Here is a 13,079-nt window from a genome sequence, read left to right on the forward strand (position 1 = left end):
TTAGCACACCTGCAAGTCTGATGTTATTACATTACCAGATACAAACTACACACTTGCCCTCTGGTGAACCATCACACACGCAGGATAGGGCTAGGGGTCCTGGGCTACCCTTGGGGGGACCGCTGTGATTTCTTCAGGATCCTCAGGTCTGGGCGTCGGGGCAGCTGCAGCAGATTGGGTGGGGAAAGCAGCTGGGCTGACAGCAGATCTGTAGGGCAGGGTCCTCACCCCTAGCTATCTGGCTGGGGCTGAAGGTCATATCTGCATCATACTGGGCCTTGAGCAGCTCGAGGTGCTTCAGAGCCTGTAGGACTTCTGCGGAGATGTCTTCCATGCTTTCCAGAAGGTTGTAGTTCTCGCCAGGGTCCTCGGACAGGTCATAGAGTAGTGGGGGCTCATGAGCGGTCAGAGGGCTGGCAGCGTGGCAGGCGGGGTCCGCAGTGGTGTCGCTGTGGGCAGAACCTGGAGAGGGGGGTCGGCTTTTTGTACAGGAAGGGGCGGACGATAGAGCAGCTGGGGGCCCTCAGGGTCGGGGAGAGGAAGCCAGGGAGAGAGAGAGTTACCCTGGGTGTAGAAATGAGCCTTGTATTTCCCACTTCGCACAGCAAAGACCCCGTGGATCTCGTCTGGGTAGGGCGGGTAGAAGAAGACAGACTTCCGTGGGCTCTGAGGGCAAAGTCAAGGTCACAGGGTGGGAGAGATCTCTAAGAGCTCTTGCGTTAGGCACTGGTGGTGGACCCCCTTTTGGCCCACCCAAGGAACTCGCGAGGTGGTACTCAGAGGCCACTCATCAAAGGCACTGCCCAGATTCATACCTAAAGGAAGACCAGCATGGGGCAGTGGAGTTGGGGGGCGGGGGTCAAGGCATTATTGGTCCTACCTCGCCTGTGCCTAGTAGCAAGGGGCTGAGGTCAACACCATCCAAGGTAATATTGGGCAGTGGAGCCCCGGTCAGAGCTGCCAAGGTGGGCAGCAGGTCCAGAGAGCTGGCCAGCTCATGGGTCACACCTGTGGACAGACAGCTGTTTGGTCACTCAGTTCACATTCAGGGCTGGGGAGACAGGGCCAAGGGTCTACAAAAAGAGGGCCAGAGGACTGACCAGGAGTAATGTGGCCTGGCCAGAAGGCCAAGGCAGGTTCTCGGACACCACCTTCAAAAGTTGTTCCTTTTCCACATCTCAAGAGGCCAGAGCAGCCACCATTGGACATACGCATCAACTCAGGACTAGGACACACAAGGAAGCCATCAGTAATGAGGGGCCAGGGGCCCTGACCCACCACTGATGACCACCAGCCCCATATCTCCAAGTTACAAATTTTGCCAAGAATGATCGTTATTTGCCTGTTTCCTCCCTCGCCTACCAAGACCAGCAACTCTGTGTGCCTGTGGTCCCCAGTCTGTGACCCCACGGATCACAGTAACAAGGCTCACATCTCTCTTAAGAGCCTTTTATACCACGGTCTTCAACAAATAGCTAGCTAGGGCGGATGGACCCTAGAGTCCTTGCCTATGATCCAGCAATGAGTGTCCCCTGCTCTGGCTCGTACCCATTATCTGCAGTGAAGATGACCAGTGTCTCTCCGAGCAGACCTAGGTCCCCCACAGCTGTCATCAAGGCCCCTACAGCTCCGTCCAGCTCCATCAAGGAGTCCCCAAATGGCCCACGGCCTGAGCGCTCTGTGAAGCTTTCTCCACTGAACTGTGGGTAGTGGGTGTGCTGGGGGCAGAGAGTGGAGTCAGCACTGGGCACAGGTCTTGGGCAGCCCGGAGGGTGGGGCCACGGTCACTCACGTGGGAAGCGTAGTACAGGAAGAACGGTTTGCCCTGGCGCTGGGCATCAGCCATGAGGTCTCGGGAGAAAGACACATAACGGGCTTCTAGTCCAGGCAGCCAAGGGGGCTGGGCCTCCACAGACAGGTTGGCCAGTAACGGGATGGGAACCAGGCCTTGGTCACAGCCACCACTGCAGGGAGTGTCTGGTGGGAAGCAGGTTAGGTTCTGACAAGGACCCTGGGGAGACAGTTCCAGTGAGAGAGGTCTGGCTATGGGTTAGGGGACATTGATAAGAGGGCTTGGGTGTGGTGGTGGGGAGCAGCAGAGGGGCCCAGGTGGTTTGTACCTGGTCATGGGAATATGGGATGCCCAGGAATCGATGGAAGCCCTGATGTGGGGGCAGGAAGGCCCCCTCTGGCCCCACTCCAAGATGCCACTTGCCAGCCATCCCTGTAAGATAGCCTCGAGCGGCTAGGACCTCAGCCAGAGTCACCTCCTCCAGGGGCAGGCCCCCTTGAGAGCTGGGCCTCAGAACTCCAGGGTACATGCCTGTTCGAACTGGGAGCCGGCCAGTCAGGAGGGCAGCCCTGTATAGTACAAGCCACACAATCCATCATCTGTGAGTCCCACAGAAATGAACGCAGGGAGGAGCACAGAGAGGGGAGGGGGAGCTGAGGACTGACTCACAGAGACAGAAATGGGATGGGCAGGGGCTAGGGGAGGGGTAAAGGTCCCTCACTCACCGAGATGGTGTGCACAGAGACACAGGCACATAGAAATCTGTGAAACGCAGTCCCCCTGCAGCCAACTGATCCAGGTTGGGGGTGGTGGAACTGGGGTGCCCATAGGAGCCTAGGTCCCCATAGCCTAGGTCATCAGCAAAGATCAGCACGATGTTAGGTGGGCTGGCAGTGCTCAGGCCTGCAGCCAATGCCAAAAAGAAGGCCTCCAGGGCCCCCATGGCAGAGATACAGAAGGGCCTGTTTCTTCAGACCCTTGGTAGGAAAGGCGGAGCGATTCCAGCAGGTTCGTTCCCTGAGCCACCAGGCCAGCCCTCGCCTGAAGTCCCAGGCCCAGTATTCCTTCTCCCCTGAGCCCCCAGACCCCAAGACTCCTTCTATCAGAAGGCCCACTTTCTGAAGCTCCAGCGAATCTGTCAGAACTCGGGAGGTGGTGGCCTGGGGTGTAACTCCACAGGGCCCCTAAAGGACCAGGGCTTCTTTAGATTCACGCGCGGGGATCTGACCCTGTTCACCCAGAGGTCCCAGCACAGGCTTGGGATCAGGAGCAGACGTCACTTCACATTGACCCGGGGGGGCTCCGGCGCCATGGGACGAGGGCGGTTCAGAACAGAGGAGGAACTGGTCATAGACAGCGTCGGTCTCAGGCCGTCTGGGATACGCCCTTGGTCACGAGACACTTGGCTGCTCGAGAAGGGCGGGCGCTGGGACCGGGCGGTACGGAGACGGGGAGGGGTGGAGCTGCGACGGGGCGGGGCGACGCGGGGCGGAGCTGGGCAGCTGAGCGAGGCGGGTTTGTGTGCGGACCGGTCCTTCCGGGGGTGGGGCTTGTGCCGCACCTGGGATCGAGGCTGGACAGGGTGAGGCTGGGGATTGCTCACGCGCTCCGCACCCCTCTCTGCGCCGGTTGGCGTGTCCCGTGCAGGGCTTGGTAACCTTGCGCTCATTGCTCCTGCGCGGTGGGCTCAGCTGCTGGACTGCCTGGCGGTGCATCAATTATCCGGCTCTTCTGCTGCCTCGCTGTTCGAGCGTGCCTGGAGTTCCTTTGGGGAAGGGTGGTTGGTTTGTCCCATTTCCCCTGATGAGACATTTGAGGGATCCTTGTTGAAAAGACCTCAGCATCCCCTTCTGAATGAGCAAAGCAAGAGAAAACCGGGCAGTCGGATTGAAACGAATCAGGAAGACAAATCGGATAGGCTGCTGGCTTTGTGCTCACAGCCTCCTTTGGTGCATTTTGTGAAACACAAGCTATCACATTCTTTAAAAATCCTTTTTCTGCCTGCATGGGTACCTGGTGTTTAAGGTTGAGTGTGTGTGTGTGCCTGTGGTGTTAGAGGTGAGGTATCTCTGGGGTTTGTGTTAGCATTGTGTGTTTCCATGGTGTTTGAGGTAGTGTGTGTGTGTGTTTCTGTCTAGTGTTTGAGGTGGGAGGGATTTGGGGTCCATGTGTGGTATGACTTGGAACATTAGTATTGAGGAACTCATGTGTAGACGACATGCCTTGTTTTCTAACTCTTTATGCAGTCTTGAGCTTAACCATTTTTGGTCACCAGTTTTAACCGTCAAGAGAGAATAACAGATATTGCCCCCCCAGGGGGTGGAAGGGTGGGTACTTTGCTTAGTGTATCTTAACATCTAAAGGTCCGTGAACTGAACTTCCCAGATCACCCCACCTCCAAAAGTCCCTGACCTGAGTCACTTTTCCAGGACAAGTTTCTTCCAGGGCATTTCCCCGCAGGTGGCTGTTCCTAGGGCAGTAACTTGTCCAGATTCTTGGCCTTCGATCGCTCCATAAACTAGAGCGCCCCTCTAAGACCTCTGGCATCAAGAAGGTCATGACCAGAGGACCCAGGAAGGGAAGATTTTCCCTGGTTACTAACTCTGGAGCCAGGGGAAGATAAACAGGGTTCTGGAAGGGCCTCCAGTAGGGACTCCAATAAGGATCAGGACTCAGCCGGGCGGTGGTGGCGCACGCCTTTAATCTCAGAACTTGGGAGGCAGAGGCAGGCGGATCTCTGTGAGTTCAAAGCCAGCCTGGTCTACCAAGTGAGTTCCAGGAAAGGCGCAAAGCTACACAGAGAAACCCTGTCTCGAAAAACCAAAAAAAAAAAAAAAAAAAAAAAGGATCAGGACTCAGATTCATGTGGGGAGATACGACCCTGTTCACCCAGAGGTCCAACACTGACCTGGGGTTGGGTCAGGAGCAGACATCATGTGATACAGGGTTGAGGGTGCCCTCTGGCAGGCAGAATGTGAGTGATTCAGAACTGAAGAGTACACTGGTCATGGACTTCCACTGAAGCCTGGCTGCCTGGGCATCTGGAATTTTTCTGATGACATCTGCTAGATAATGGGCACCACAGGAACAAGTTTGAATGGCAGAGACCCTAGAGATAGCACAGAAAAGGAACCTGGTCCGAGGCTACTGTAGACCTCATGTGAAGTGTGTGTGTGTGGGCGGGGTGGAGGGGGGGGCAACCTTCAGTTCGTGATTCTCTCAGTGTCACATTCCAGCCCGGTTTCTGGGCCTGTGCATAGGGTGGGGGTTGCCCGTAGTCCTTCTATTAGAGTCAGGACAGAAAGCTCTTCTGTGTCCCAGAAATCTTTGAAACTGTAAATTGGAGCTCTCACAGCTGGTGGGCACTGTGAATTGTAATTTGAAAGGCATCAACCAAAAGCACTTTCGTCTCTTTCCGTTTGCAAGCTGGGAACTACCCCAGGCCTGCCCATTAATTTCTGGAGAGCCTGTGTAGGGTTGTGATGTGATGCAAATTGTGGTACTGTCCCCCTAGGTCCTTAAGGACCCTCGGGTGTGTATACACGTGAAGGCTGCTGGGGCTCAGCTCTGACCTGGAGCCTTGGGAAACTTGGAAAGAGGTGTATGTATGCTGCCAGCTCTGTTCAAAGCCAAGCTCTGAAGGCCAACCTGACTTTAGAGATGTGAACTCTTTTTTCTTTTTTTTCTTTTTCTTTCTTTCTTTTTTTTTTTTTTCTCCAACAACAGAGCCCCAGTTGGAAGTAGCCTGCTAGGGTTCAGGAAGTGGCTTCAGATGATGCCTGCCTGGGGCACTGCTAATTTTGGACAAACGCCCACAGTTGAGAAAGGAGCCTTGCAATGAGTGGCAGGTCTCTTAGTTCTGTACCTTGGAAAGGGATGGGAGAGGCTTCTGCAGGGGGGTCAGTGAGATGGGGTGATTGGAGTGGCGACACTGCCCTGAGTAGAGTTCTGTGGCTCTTCTTGCACCAGCTGATATGGGGACCTAGGGCACATCAGGCTTGCTCCTCCCCTCCCCCACTGCCGCTCCATAATGTCGTCGTTGTTGTTACAGTGTGGGTGTTGGAATACATGGTGCTGAGCAGGACCAGAAAGGGTAATTCTCCCAGAAGACAAAACATCTTAAGCTGAGAACGGAGACCTGATGGAGACAGGCTGACAACAGACAGGGCTTTTGGGATTGCTGAAGACAAGTTTTCAGCTGGGTTATGATCAGGGGCTACGTTTTTGTTATCATCTCAAATGTGAGGGAAAACCCTGAGAGACCCCCTTCAAACATACTTAGGGGAGGGACAAGAATTGCTGTCAGAATTTCTGTGACACAGAAGTGACCTCTGGTAAGCACGTGACCTGTGAATGAGCCTGCTGGGCAGGTAACTAGTTTCCAAAAATAAGTCTTACATTATAGAAAAATGAAAAAAAAAAGTAAGCGTTTTATTAGGAATGCTGGTTCTGCCATGGCAAAATTTATTGCCAGTGCTTTCAAAGAACTAAACAAAGCTCACAGGAAGGATGTTCTCAAGCAAAACCAGGCCCCAAAGTGACTGCAGACAATAGACATTAGATGTGGTAGTGATGGCAGCCAGGAACCTCCATGTAGAATCAGTGTAGCTGTGATGAGGGTGAGCTGAGATGCCGCGTCCATTGTCTACAGGACAAGTCCAAGGGCCTGAGAAATGCAAAGGCCGTGAGATGAAACGCGAGTGGATGACAACCAGGTCTTTCTGAATAGGGCAAGAGCCATTTAAAGTGAGTCTGGGAAGAGAGACCTGAACACCCAAATAATTGTACCATTTTTACGAATCTTACTCAACAGAGTCTCGAAGAATGGATATTGGAAGAAGTTGGTTCCAAATCAGATGGACCAATTCGGTGATCCTAGATTTTGGAATGCAAGGGTGGATGGGATGGCTAGAAGGACTGTTTTCTACTTGAGTAATCAAGAGCAGGGCTTAAGATGCCTATGAAAACGATAGTGAAATATTAGAAGCTCCTTGGTTTAGTGGAGGAAAAGACACCCCACACTGAAGGAATGTGCATTGTGCACCATCCGCTCAGCTGTCTCCTACAGGGAAGGGGGCGGCTGGAGGATACCCTTCGAGACATTAAGAGGTATATTGTGGATGTGTGCTGAGGGGAAAATAACTCAGGGAGAAAACGCTTGCTGTGCAAACATAAGACCTGAGTCCAGATGCCCAGCACCCACATAAAATCTGGGAGGCCAGCTCCCATAGCCCCAGTGCTGGGGAGGGATGGAGACAGGTGGGCCCTGGGGGCTGGTTGCCCGCCAGTCTAGATAAAACAGGAAGTTCCAGGTTCAGTGAAAGAATCTGTCTCGGAAAAATAAGGAGGAAAAGCCAGGCGATGATGGCTCACACCTTTAATCCCAGCTCTCAGGAGGCAGAGGCAGGTGGATCTCTGAGTTTAAGGCCAGCCTGGTCTACAGAGCGAGTCCCAGGACAGCCAGGACTACGCAGAGAAACCCTGTCTCAAAACAAAACAAAACAACAACAACAAAACAACAAAAAAAACAACAAAAAAACAAAACAAAACAACAACAACAAAAAAACCAAATAAAATGAAAAAGGGAGAAAAGCAATGGAGGAAGATATCTGGCATTAACCTCTGTCCTCTAGATGTTCGTACACACATCACATACACACATACCACACACACACACACACACACACACACATACACACACACACACGAACATCCATGCACAGCAACATCCTTGGAAAGCTCTGGAGAGGCTGTGATGGTCAGGCAGGAGTGTAGTAGAAATGCAGCCAGGAAGCAGAGTGAAGGAGTGACGAGATGCTGGTGTGCCAGAGGCCACGTGATCAGCCAAGGCTGGTGAGGACCCCCCTGATCGGCAAGCAACTCTATAACCCCGGACACCTTTGACTCACTGGCCATCAAGTCACCCCAGCCTGGGACAAAACAGAAAGCGACACTGGGGAAGGCGGGAAAGACCCGGGTTTTAGGAATGTGTCCTGGACTTGGTCGGAACACAATGGAGCAATTCCTGGATATGAGTCATTCCTGGATCCGGAGCCCTACGTTGAGTGCCAATCCTGATGGAGACATTCAAGGCCACCCCCTCCCCCCAACCAAGGGAAGCACAAGCTTTAGGCATGTCTTAGGGGGAGAGATTCCATAGACTCAGGGACTGTTGGCTTTGGCTGGGAGTTTGATGGCCCTTAACAAACCCGGATTCCCTCGAGTTCGCTGTTCAGATGGGGATTTCGGAGGTCAGGTGATACATTGTATTTAGTCTCTTGAGATTCTGTCTTGGGATGTTGATACCCACGGTGGCTTCAGACTCATGGACTCAAGCGACCCTCCCACTTTAGCCTCCCTAGTATTATAGTTCAGGCTGTAGGCTTGTGTCCCTTTGCCAGGCTGGGACGTTTATTTTAAGAGATCACAGTCCACCTTAAAAATGACATAGTGCGTACGTAAACATACCGTGTTAATTTCCCAATTCTCGATCTTCTGACTCAGACGATGAGTGTTCAAGCTCTCTTTTTGTGTGTGTTATCATGCGGGAGATTAAACCCAGAACCTTACAAATGCTAAGTAAACATTACCTGAGAGCGATACTCAGCCTTCACATCAAGTTTTTACACCATTCATATCCCTCACATCCTCATAGCTTCTCAGTGCCTTTGTCTTACTGGCTATAAAAGTTGTGTGTGTTTTCCTCCTCTATCAAGTGAGCAAACACCGTCTCTGACAGACAAAAATCCCCAAACCCCAGTAGCTTACAATTGGTATTTATTGATTGCGTACATTAAGTCTATATCACAATGTAGGCAAGAGCTGTGGTACTTTTTGCTCCTTGTAGTTATTTAGGAACCCAGCTAAAGAAACTGTATCATTAAAATGTTTTAAAATTATTATTTTACTTTTTTTGAACTCACTCTGTAGCCCAGGCTGGCTTTGAACTCACAGAGATCTGTCTGCCTCTGCCTCCCAAAGTGTTGGTATTAAAGTCGTGCACTACCACCACCTGGCTTACTTTATTTTTTGTATATGGGTCTTTTGCCTGCATATGTCTGTGCACCAAGTGTGTGCAATGGTAGAAAAGGCCAGAAAATGGTGTCAGTTCCCCTGGGACTGGAGTTACAGTTTTGAACAGCCATGTAGGTGTTGGGTATTGAATCCTGGTCTTCTGGAAGACTAACCAGTGCTCTTAACTGCTGAGCCAGCTCTCCAGCCCTGGAACTACACCGTATATGTGGATTTAAAGGCACGTTGGAGTCCCATAACCAGCCAGCAGGAGGATAAAGAGAGAATATTTGTCTGGGCAGTGGTGGCACACGCCTTTAATCCCAGCACTCAGGAGGCAGAGCTAGGTGGATCTCTGTGAGTTCAAGGACAGCCTGGGCTACAGAGGGAGTTCCAGGACAGGCTCCAAAGCTACACAGAGAAACCCTATCTCGAACCCCTGCCCTGCAAAGAGAGAGAAAGAGAGAGAGAGAGAGAGAGAGAGAGAGAGAGAGAGAGAGAGAGAGAGAGAATACTCAGGACTGAGCAGTGTGTGGCACTCGGAAGTCAGAGGCAATATGATTGCCTCAAGTTTGAGTCTAGCCAGGCCAGTCATCTTCAGAGCAAGAGTCAGTTACAAACAACAAAACTACACACACACATACACACAAATAAATAAAATTACAAAACATCTAAATATGTTTTTTAAAAAGTTCCACAAGATTTCACACACACACACACACACACACACACACACACACACACACACACACACACACACTGCACTATGCTATATAGTGCAGGATTTTGATCCCCGCACTTGGAAGACAGAGAGACAGAGGCTGGAAGATCTCTGAGTTCCAAGCCAGCCGGGCTTACCAAGGGAGTTCCAGGCCAGCTGGGGCTACTTAGTGAGACCTTGCAAACTCCCCACCTCTGATTTTTTTTTTTTTTTTTTTTTTTTTTTTTTTTTTTTTTTTTTTTTTTGGAGACAAGGTTTCTCTGTGTAACATCCCTAACCATCCTGGAACTCATTTTGTAGACCAGGCTGGCCTGGAACTCACAGAGATCTGTCTGCCTCTCTGCCTCCCAAGTGCTGGGATTAAAGGCATGTGCCACCACTGCCTGGCCCCCACCCCAAAAAACACAGTTAGAACTGAGCATGTTGGTGCCTGCCTATAACCCCAGCACTTGGGAGGCTGAGGCAGGAGGACCACCACAAGTTTGAGGTCAGCCTGTGCTACATGGGGAATTCCAGGACAGCTTTAGCTATAAGAGTGAAACCATCTCAACAAAGAAACAAATAGACAAAGCTAACTGAACTTAACAATGTATCCTAGGCTGGGCTTAAACTTCTGATCTTCTTGTATCAGCCTTCCCAGTACTGGGGTTACAGACAGGCACTACCATGCTTGGCAACTGGTCCATTCTCAAGTGAGTAGAGACTATAATTCTGAGTCTGTGTTTGTTTTTCATCCCTCTTAATTTTTTTGTTTTTTCAAGACAGGATTCCTCTGTGTTGTCCTGGCTGTCCTGGAACTCACTCTATAGACCAGGCTGGCCTCGAACTCAGAGAATCATCTGCCTCTGCCTCCCGAGTGCTTGTATTAAAGGCGTGTGCCACCACCGCCTGGCCTTTTTTTTTTTTTTTTTTTTAACCACTTTCAATGTTTGATGTGCAGGTCAGATTTTAGACTTAAAATTTTAGGTTTCTTTTTTAAAATTATTTTTAAATTTATTTTTAAAACTTAATTTTTTTCAGGCTGGAGAGATGGCTCAGCAGTTAAGACCACTGGCTGCTTTTCCAGAGGACTTGGGTTCAATTCCCAGTACCCACATGGCAGCTCACAATTGTCTGTGACTCCAAGATCTGACACCATCACACATACATTCCAGCAAAACATCAATGCAAATAAAATAAAAATGAATAAATTATTTAAAAAATAAAATAGAGCCTGGTGGCGGCGGCAGCGGTAGCGGCGGCACACGCCTTTAATCCTAGTACTCGGGAGGCAGAGCCAGGTGGATCTCTGTGAGTTCGAGGCCAACCTGGTCTACAGAGCAAGATCCAGGACAGACACCAAAACTACACGGAGAAACCCTGTCTCGAAAAATCAAAATAAAATAAATAAATAAATGAATACACAAAATAAATAAAAAATAAATTTTATTCTCTCATACAGTACATCCTGACTGCAGTCTCCCCTCCCCTCTCCTCTAGACCAGTCTACTTCCCCTCTCCCCCAGATCCACTGCTTCTGTTTCCCTTCAGAAAAGAGCAGACCTCCCAGGTTATCAACTGAACACAGTATAACAAGATTCCCTAAGACTAGGCACAAACCCCCATATCAAGGCTGGATGAGGCAACCCAGTAGGAGGAAGAAGGTCCCATGAATAGGCAAAAGAGTCAGAGACACCCCCACTTCTATTGTCAGGAGTCCAACAAGAACCCCAAGGTAATGCCTTAAAAATAGTTACTATTTAGCCAAAACAATTAAACAAAACAAAAAAAAAAAATAACGAAGTGGTTGGATTGATACTATCTTGTTTCAAAAGTTACTATAAGATTTTAGAAATTGAACAGGGTGGTGTTGAAGAAAGTATGTAAATATAGATCAATGAAAGAAATAGAAGAGTCCATAAATAGACCATACATATGTGGCCAGCTGATTTTCAACCAAAGTGCAAAGGCAATTCAAGGTAAAGGGACAGTCTTTCAAAAAACTGGTGCTGAGATGTGCCTAGAATAGGAAAAACTGAGTCAGAAAGTAGAACAGTAGTTAAAGGGCCTTCAGGGAAAAGGCAACGGGAGACGGTTGGTTAATGGCAGCATAAAAATTTCCATTTTAACCATGTATCAGTGTGCTGTTGTGTGTAGTATTAAGTATGTGCATATGCATGTAACTATGCGCACTATCCATTTCTATTAGTTTTTCATCATGCCATATGAAAACTTTATGCTATGCAGATTATACTCTATTTTTTTTGAGTCAAGGTCTTGTTATGTATCCCAGGGTGGTCTTAAACTAATCCTGTTTCAGTCTCCCAAGTGCCAGAATACAGGTGTGCTACTACATTTGGCACACTGGAAGTATTTTTTTTTGTTTGTTTATTTGTTTGGGTTCTTTTGGTTTTTTGAGACAGGGTTTCTCTGTGTAATTTTGGTGTCTGTCCTGGATCTCGCTCTGTAGGCTAGGCTGGCCTAGCCTACAGAGATCTGCCTGGCTCTGCCAGGCTGGGATTAAAGGCATGCGCCACACACCCCCACCCCTTCCCCCCCACTCCCCCCCCCCACTCCCACCTCCCAGGGCGTGTGGAACTATTTTTAAAGGGGCTGGTGAGATGGTTCGATGGGTGGCCTGGTTAGTTTTTATTGTAAACTAGACACAAGCCTGGAGTCACAGGGAGAGAGAGAGAGAGAGAGAGAGAGAGAGAGAGAGAGAGAGAGAATCTCAAATGAAGAGTTGCCCAGGTCAGACTGGCCTGTGCCCATAGCTGGGAGAGATTGTGGTCAATGATGGTTGATGTGGGAGGGTGCAGTCCACCATGGGCAACACCATCCTTAGGCAGGTGATCACCCTGGACTGGAGAAGAGAGCCAGAGGAGCATGAGCCAGTGAGGAACCAGGAAGTGGTACTCTTCCGTGGTTCCTGCTTCACTTCCTATGCTCGCTTCCCCGCAGAGACGGATTGAGTCCTGGAAGCGTCAGCTAAAGAAGCCTTTCCCTTCTCCCAGTTGCTTTTGGTCCCGGTGTTTATCGCACCAACAGAGCGAAACCTGCAACAGTGGGACAAAGCGCTTGCTGCCAAGCGGGGAACCCTGGCTTCCGGCCCTGGGATCCGTGCAGTGAAAGAGAACAGACTCCTCAAGTTCTTTTCAGACCTCTGCCCTCAGTCACGGCACGGGCGTGTCTCCACCCCTTAAATACATATGATAAATAACAGTTTTTAAGGACTTTTACAACGAGGGCCGGGGCTGGGGTTCAGTGGTAGAGTTCTCGCCTAACATGTATGAGGTCCTGGGATTGATTCCCAGTATACACGCACACACGCATATAAACAAATTTAAGTGTGTGTGTGTGTGTGTGTGTGTGTGTGTTGCTAGGATTGAACCCAGGTCTCGGACATACTAGGCAAATATCCTACTACTGTATACCTCCAAACCCTAAAAAATGTTTCTGAGCAACCTGACCCCCCCCTAGGTAAAACATAAGCATCTCCCCTCCTTTTTCTGACACCAAAATTAGAAATGAAATTATTCAGGGACCTACAAAAGTATCATGTTGGGCTAGACATGG

At 50.0% G+C, this 13,079-nt stretch overlaps 1 protein-coding gene across 4 annotated transcripts; it reads right to left on the reverse strand.

The window, feature by feature from the left end:
- Arsa (arylsulfatase A) lies at positions 1-3,182 on the reverse strand. Of its 4 annotated transcripts, XM_042264756.2 has the most exons (9): positions 3,021-3,182; positions 2,518-2,641; positions 2,121-2,361; positions 1,793-2,011; positions 1,549-1,718; positions 1,101-1,225; positions 881-1,008; positions 564-666; positions 1-462 (listed from the first exon to the last, which is right to left on the reverse strand). In XM_042264756.2, the coding sequence occupies exons 3-9, from the start codon at positions 2,319-2,321 to the stop codon at positions 143-145; spliced, it is 1,266 nt and encodes a 421-aa protein (XP_042120690.1). In that variant the 5' UTR covers positions 2,322-2,361; positions 2,518-2,641; positions 3,021-3,182; the 3' UTR covers positions 1-142. The 4 variants fall into 4 exon arrangements, with proteins under 4 accessions (XP_042120690.1, XP_015850591.1, XP_015850592.1 ...); XM_015995105.3 differs by lacking the exon at positions 3,021-3,182 and having other exon boundaries at positions 1,549-1,700; positions 2,518-2,870; XM_015995106.3 differs by lacking the exon at positions 3,021-3,182 and having other exon boundaries at positions 564-626; positions 2,518-2,870.
- Positions 3,183-13,079: the final 9,897 nt, after the last annotated feature.

This window comes from Peromyscus maniculatus, chromosome 20 (assembly GCF_049852395.1).
Source record: "Peromyscus maniculatus bairdii isolate BWxNUB_F1_BW_parent chromosome 20, HU_Pman_BW_mat_3.1, whole genome shotgun sequence".
In the NCBI taxonomy this organism is placed as follows: Eukaryota; Metazoa; Chordata; class Mammalia; order Rodentia; family Cricetidae; genus Peromyscus; species Peromyscus maniculatus.

Bases quoted from the DNA above. Each gene is read 5' to 3' on its own strand.
- Arsa (XM_006976174.4), bottom strand. From the start codon at position 2,735: ATGGGGGCCCTGGAGGCCTTCTTTTTGGCATTGGCTGCAGGCCTGAGC. The intron at 1,226-1,548 runs GTACGAGCCAGA...TGTGTGTCCTAG, and splicing joins ATCTTCACTGCAGATAATGG to TCCTGAGTTGATGCGTATGT. The intron at 1,009-1,100 runs GTCAGTCCTCTG...GTCTGTCCACAG, and splicing joins GCCAGGCCACATTACTCCTG to GTGTGACCCATGAGCTGGCC.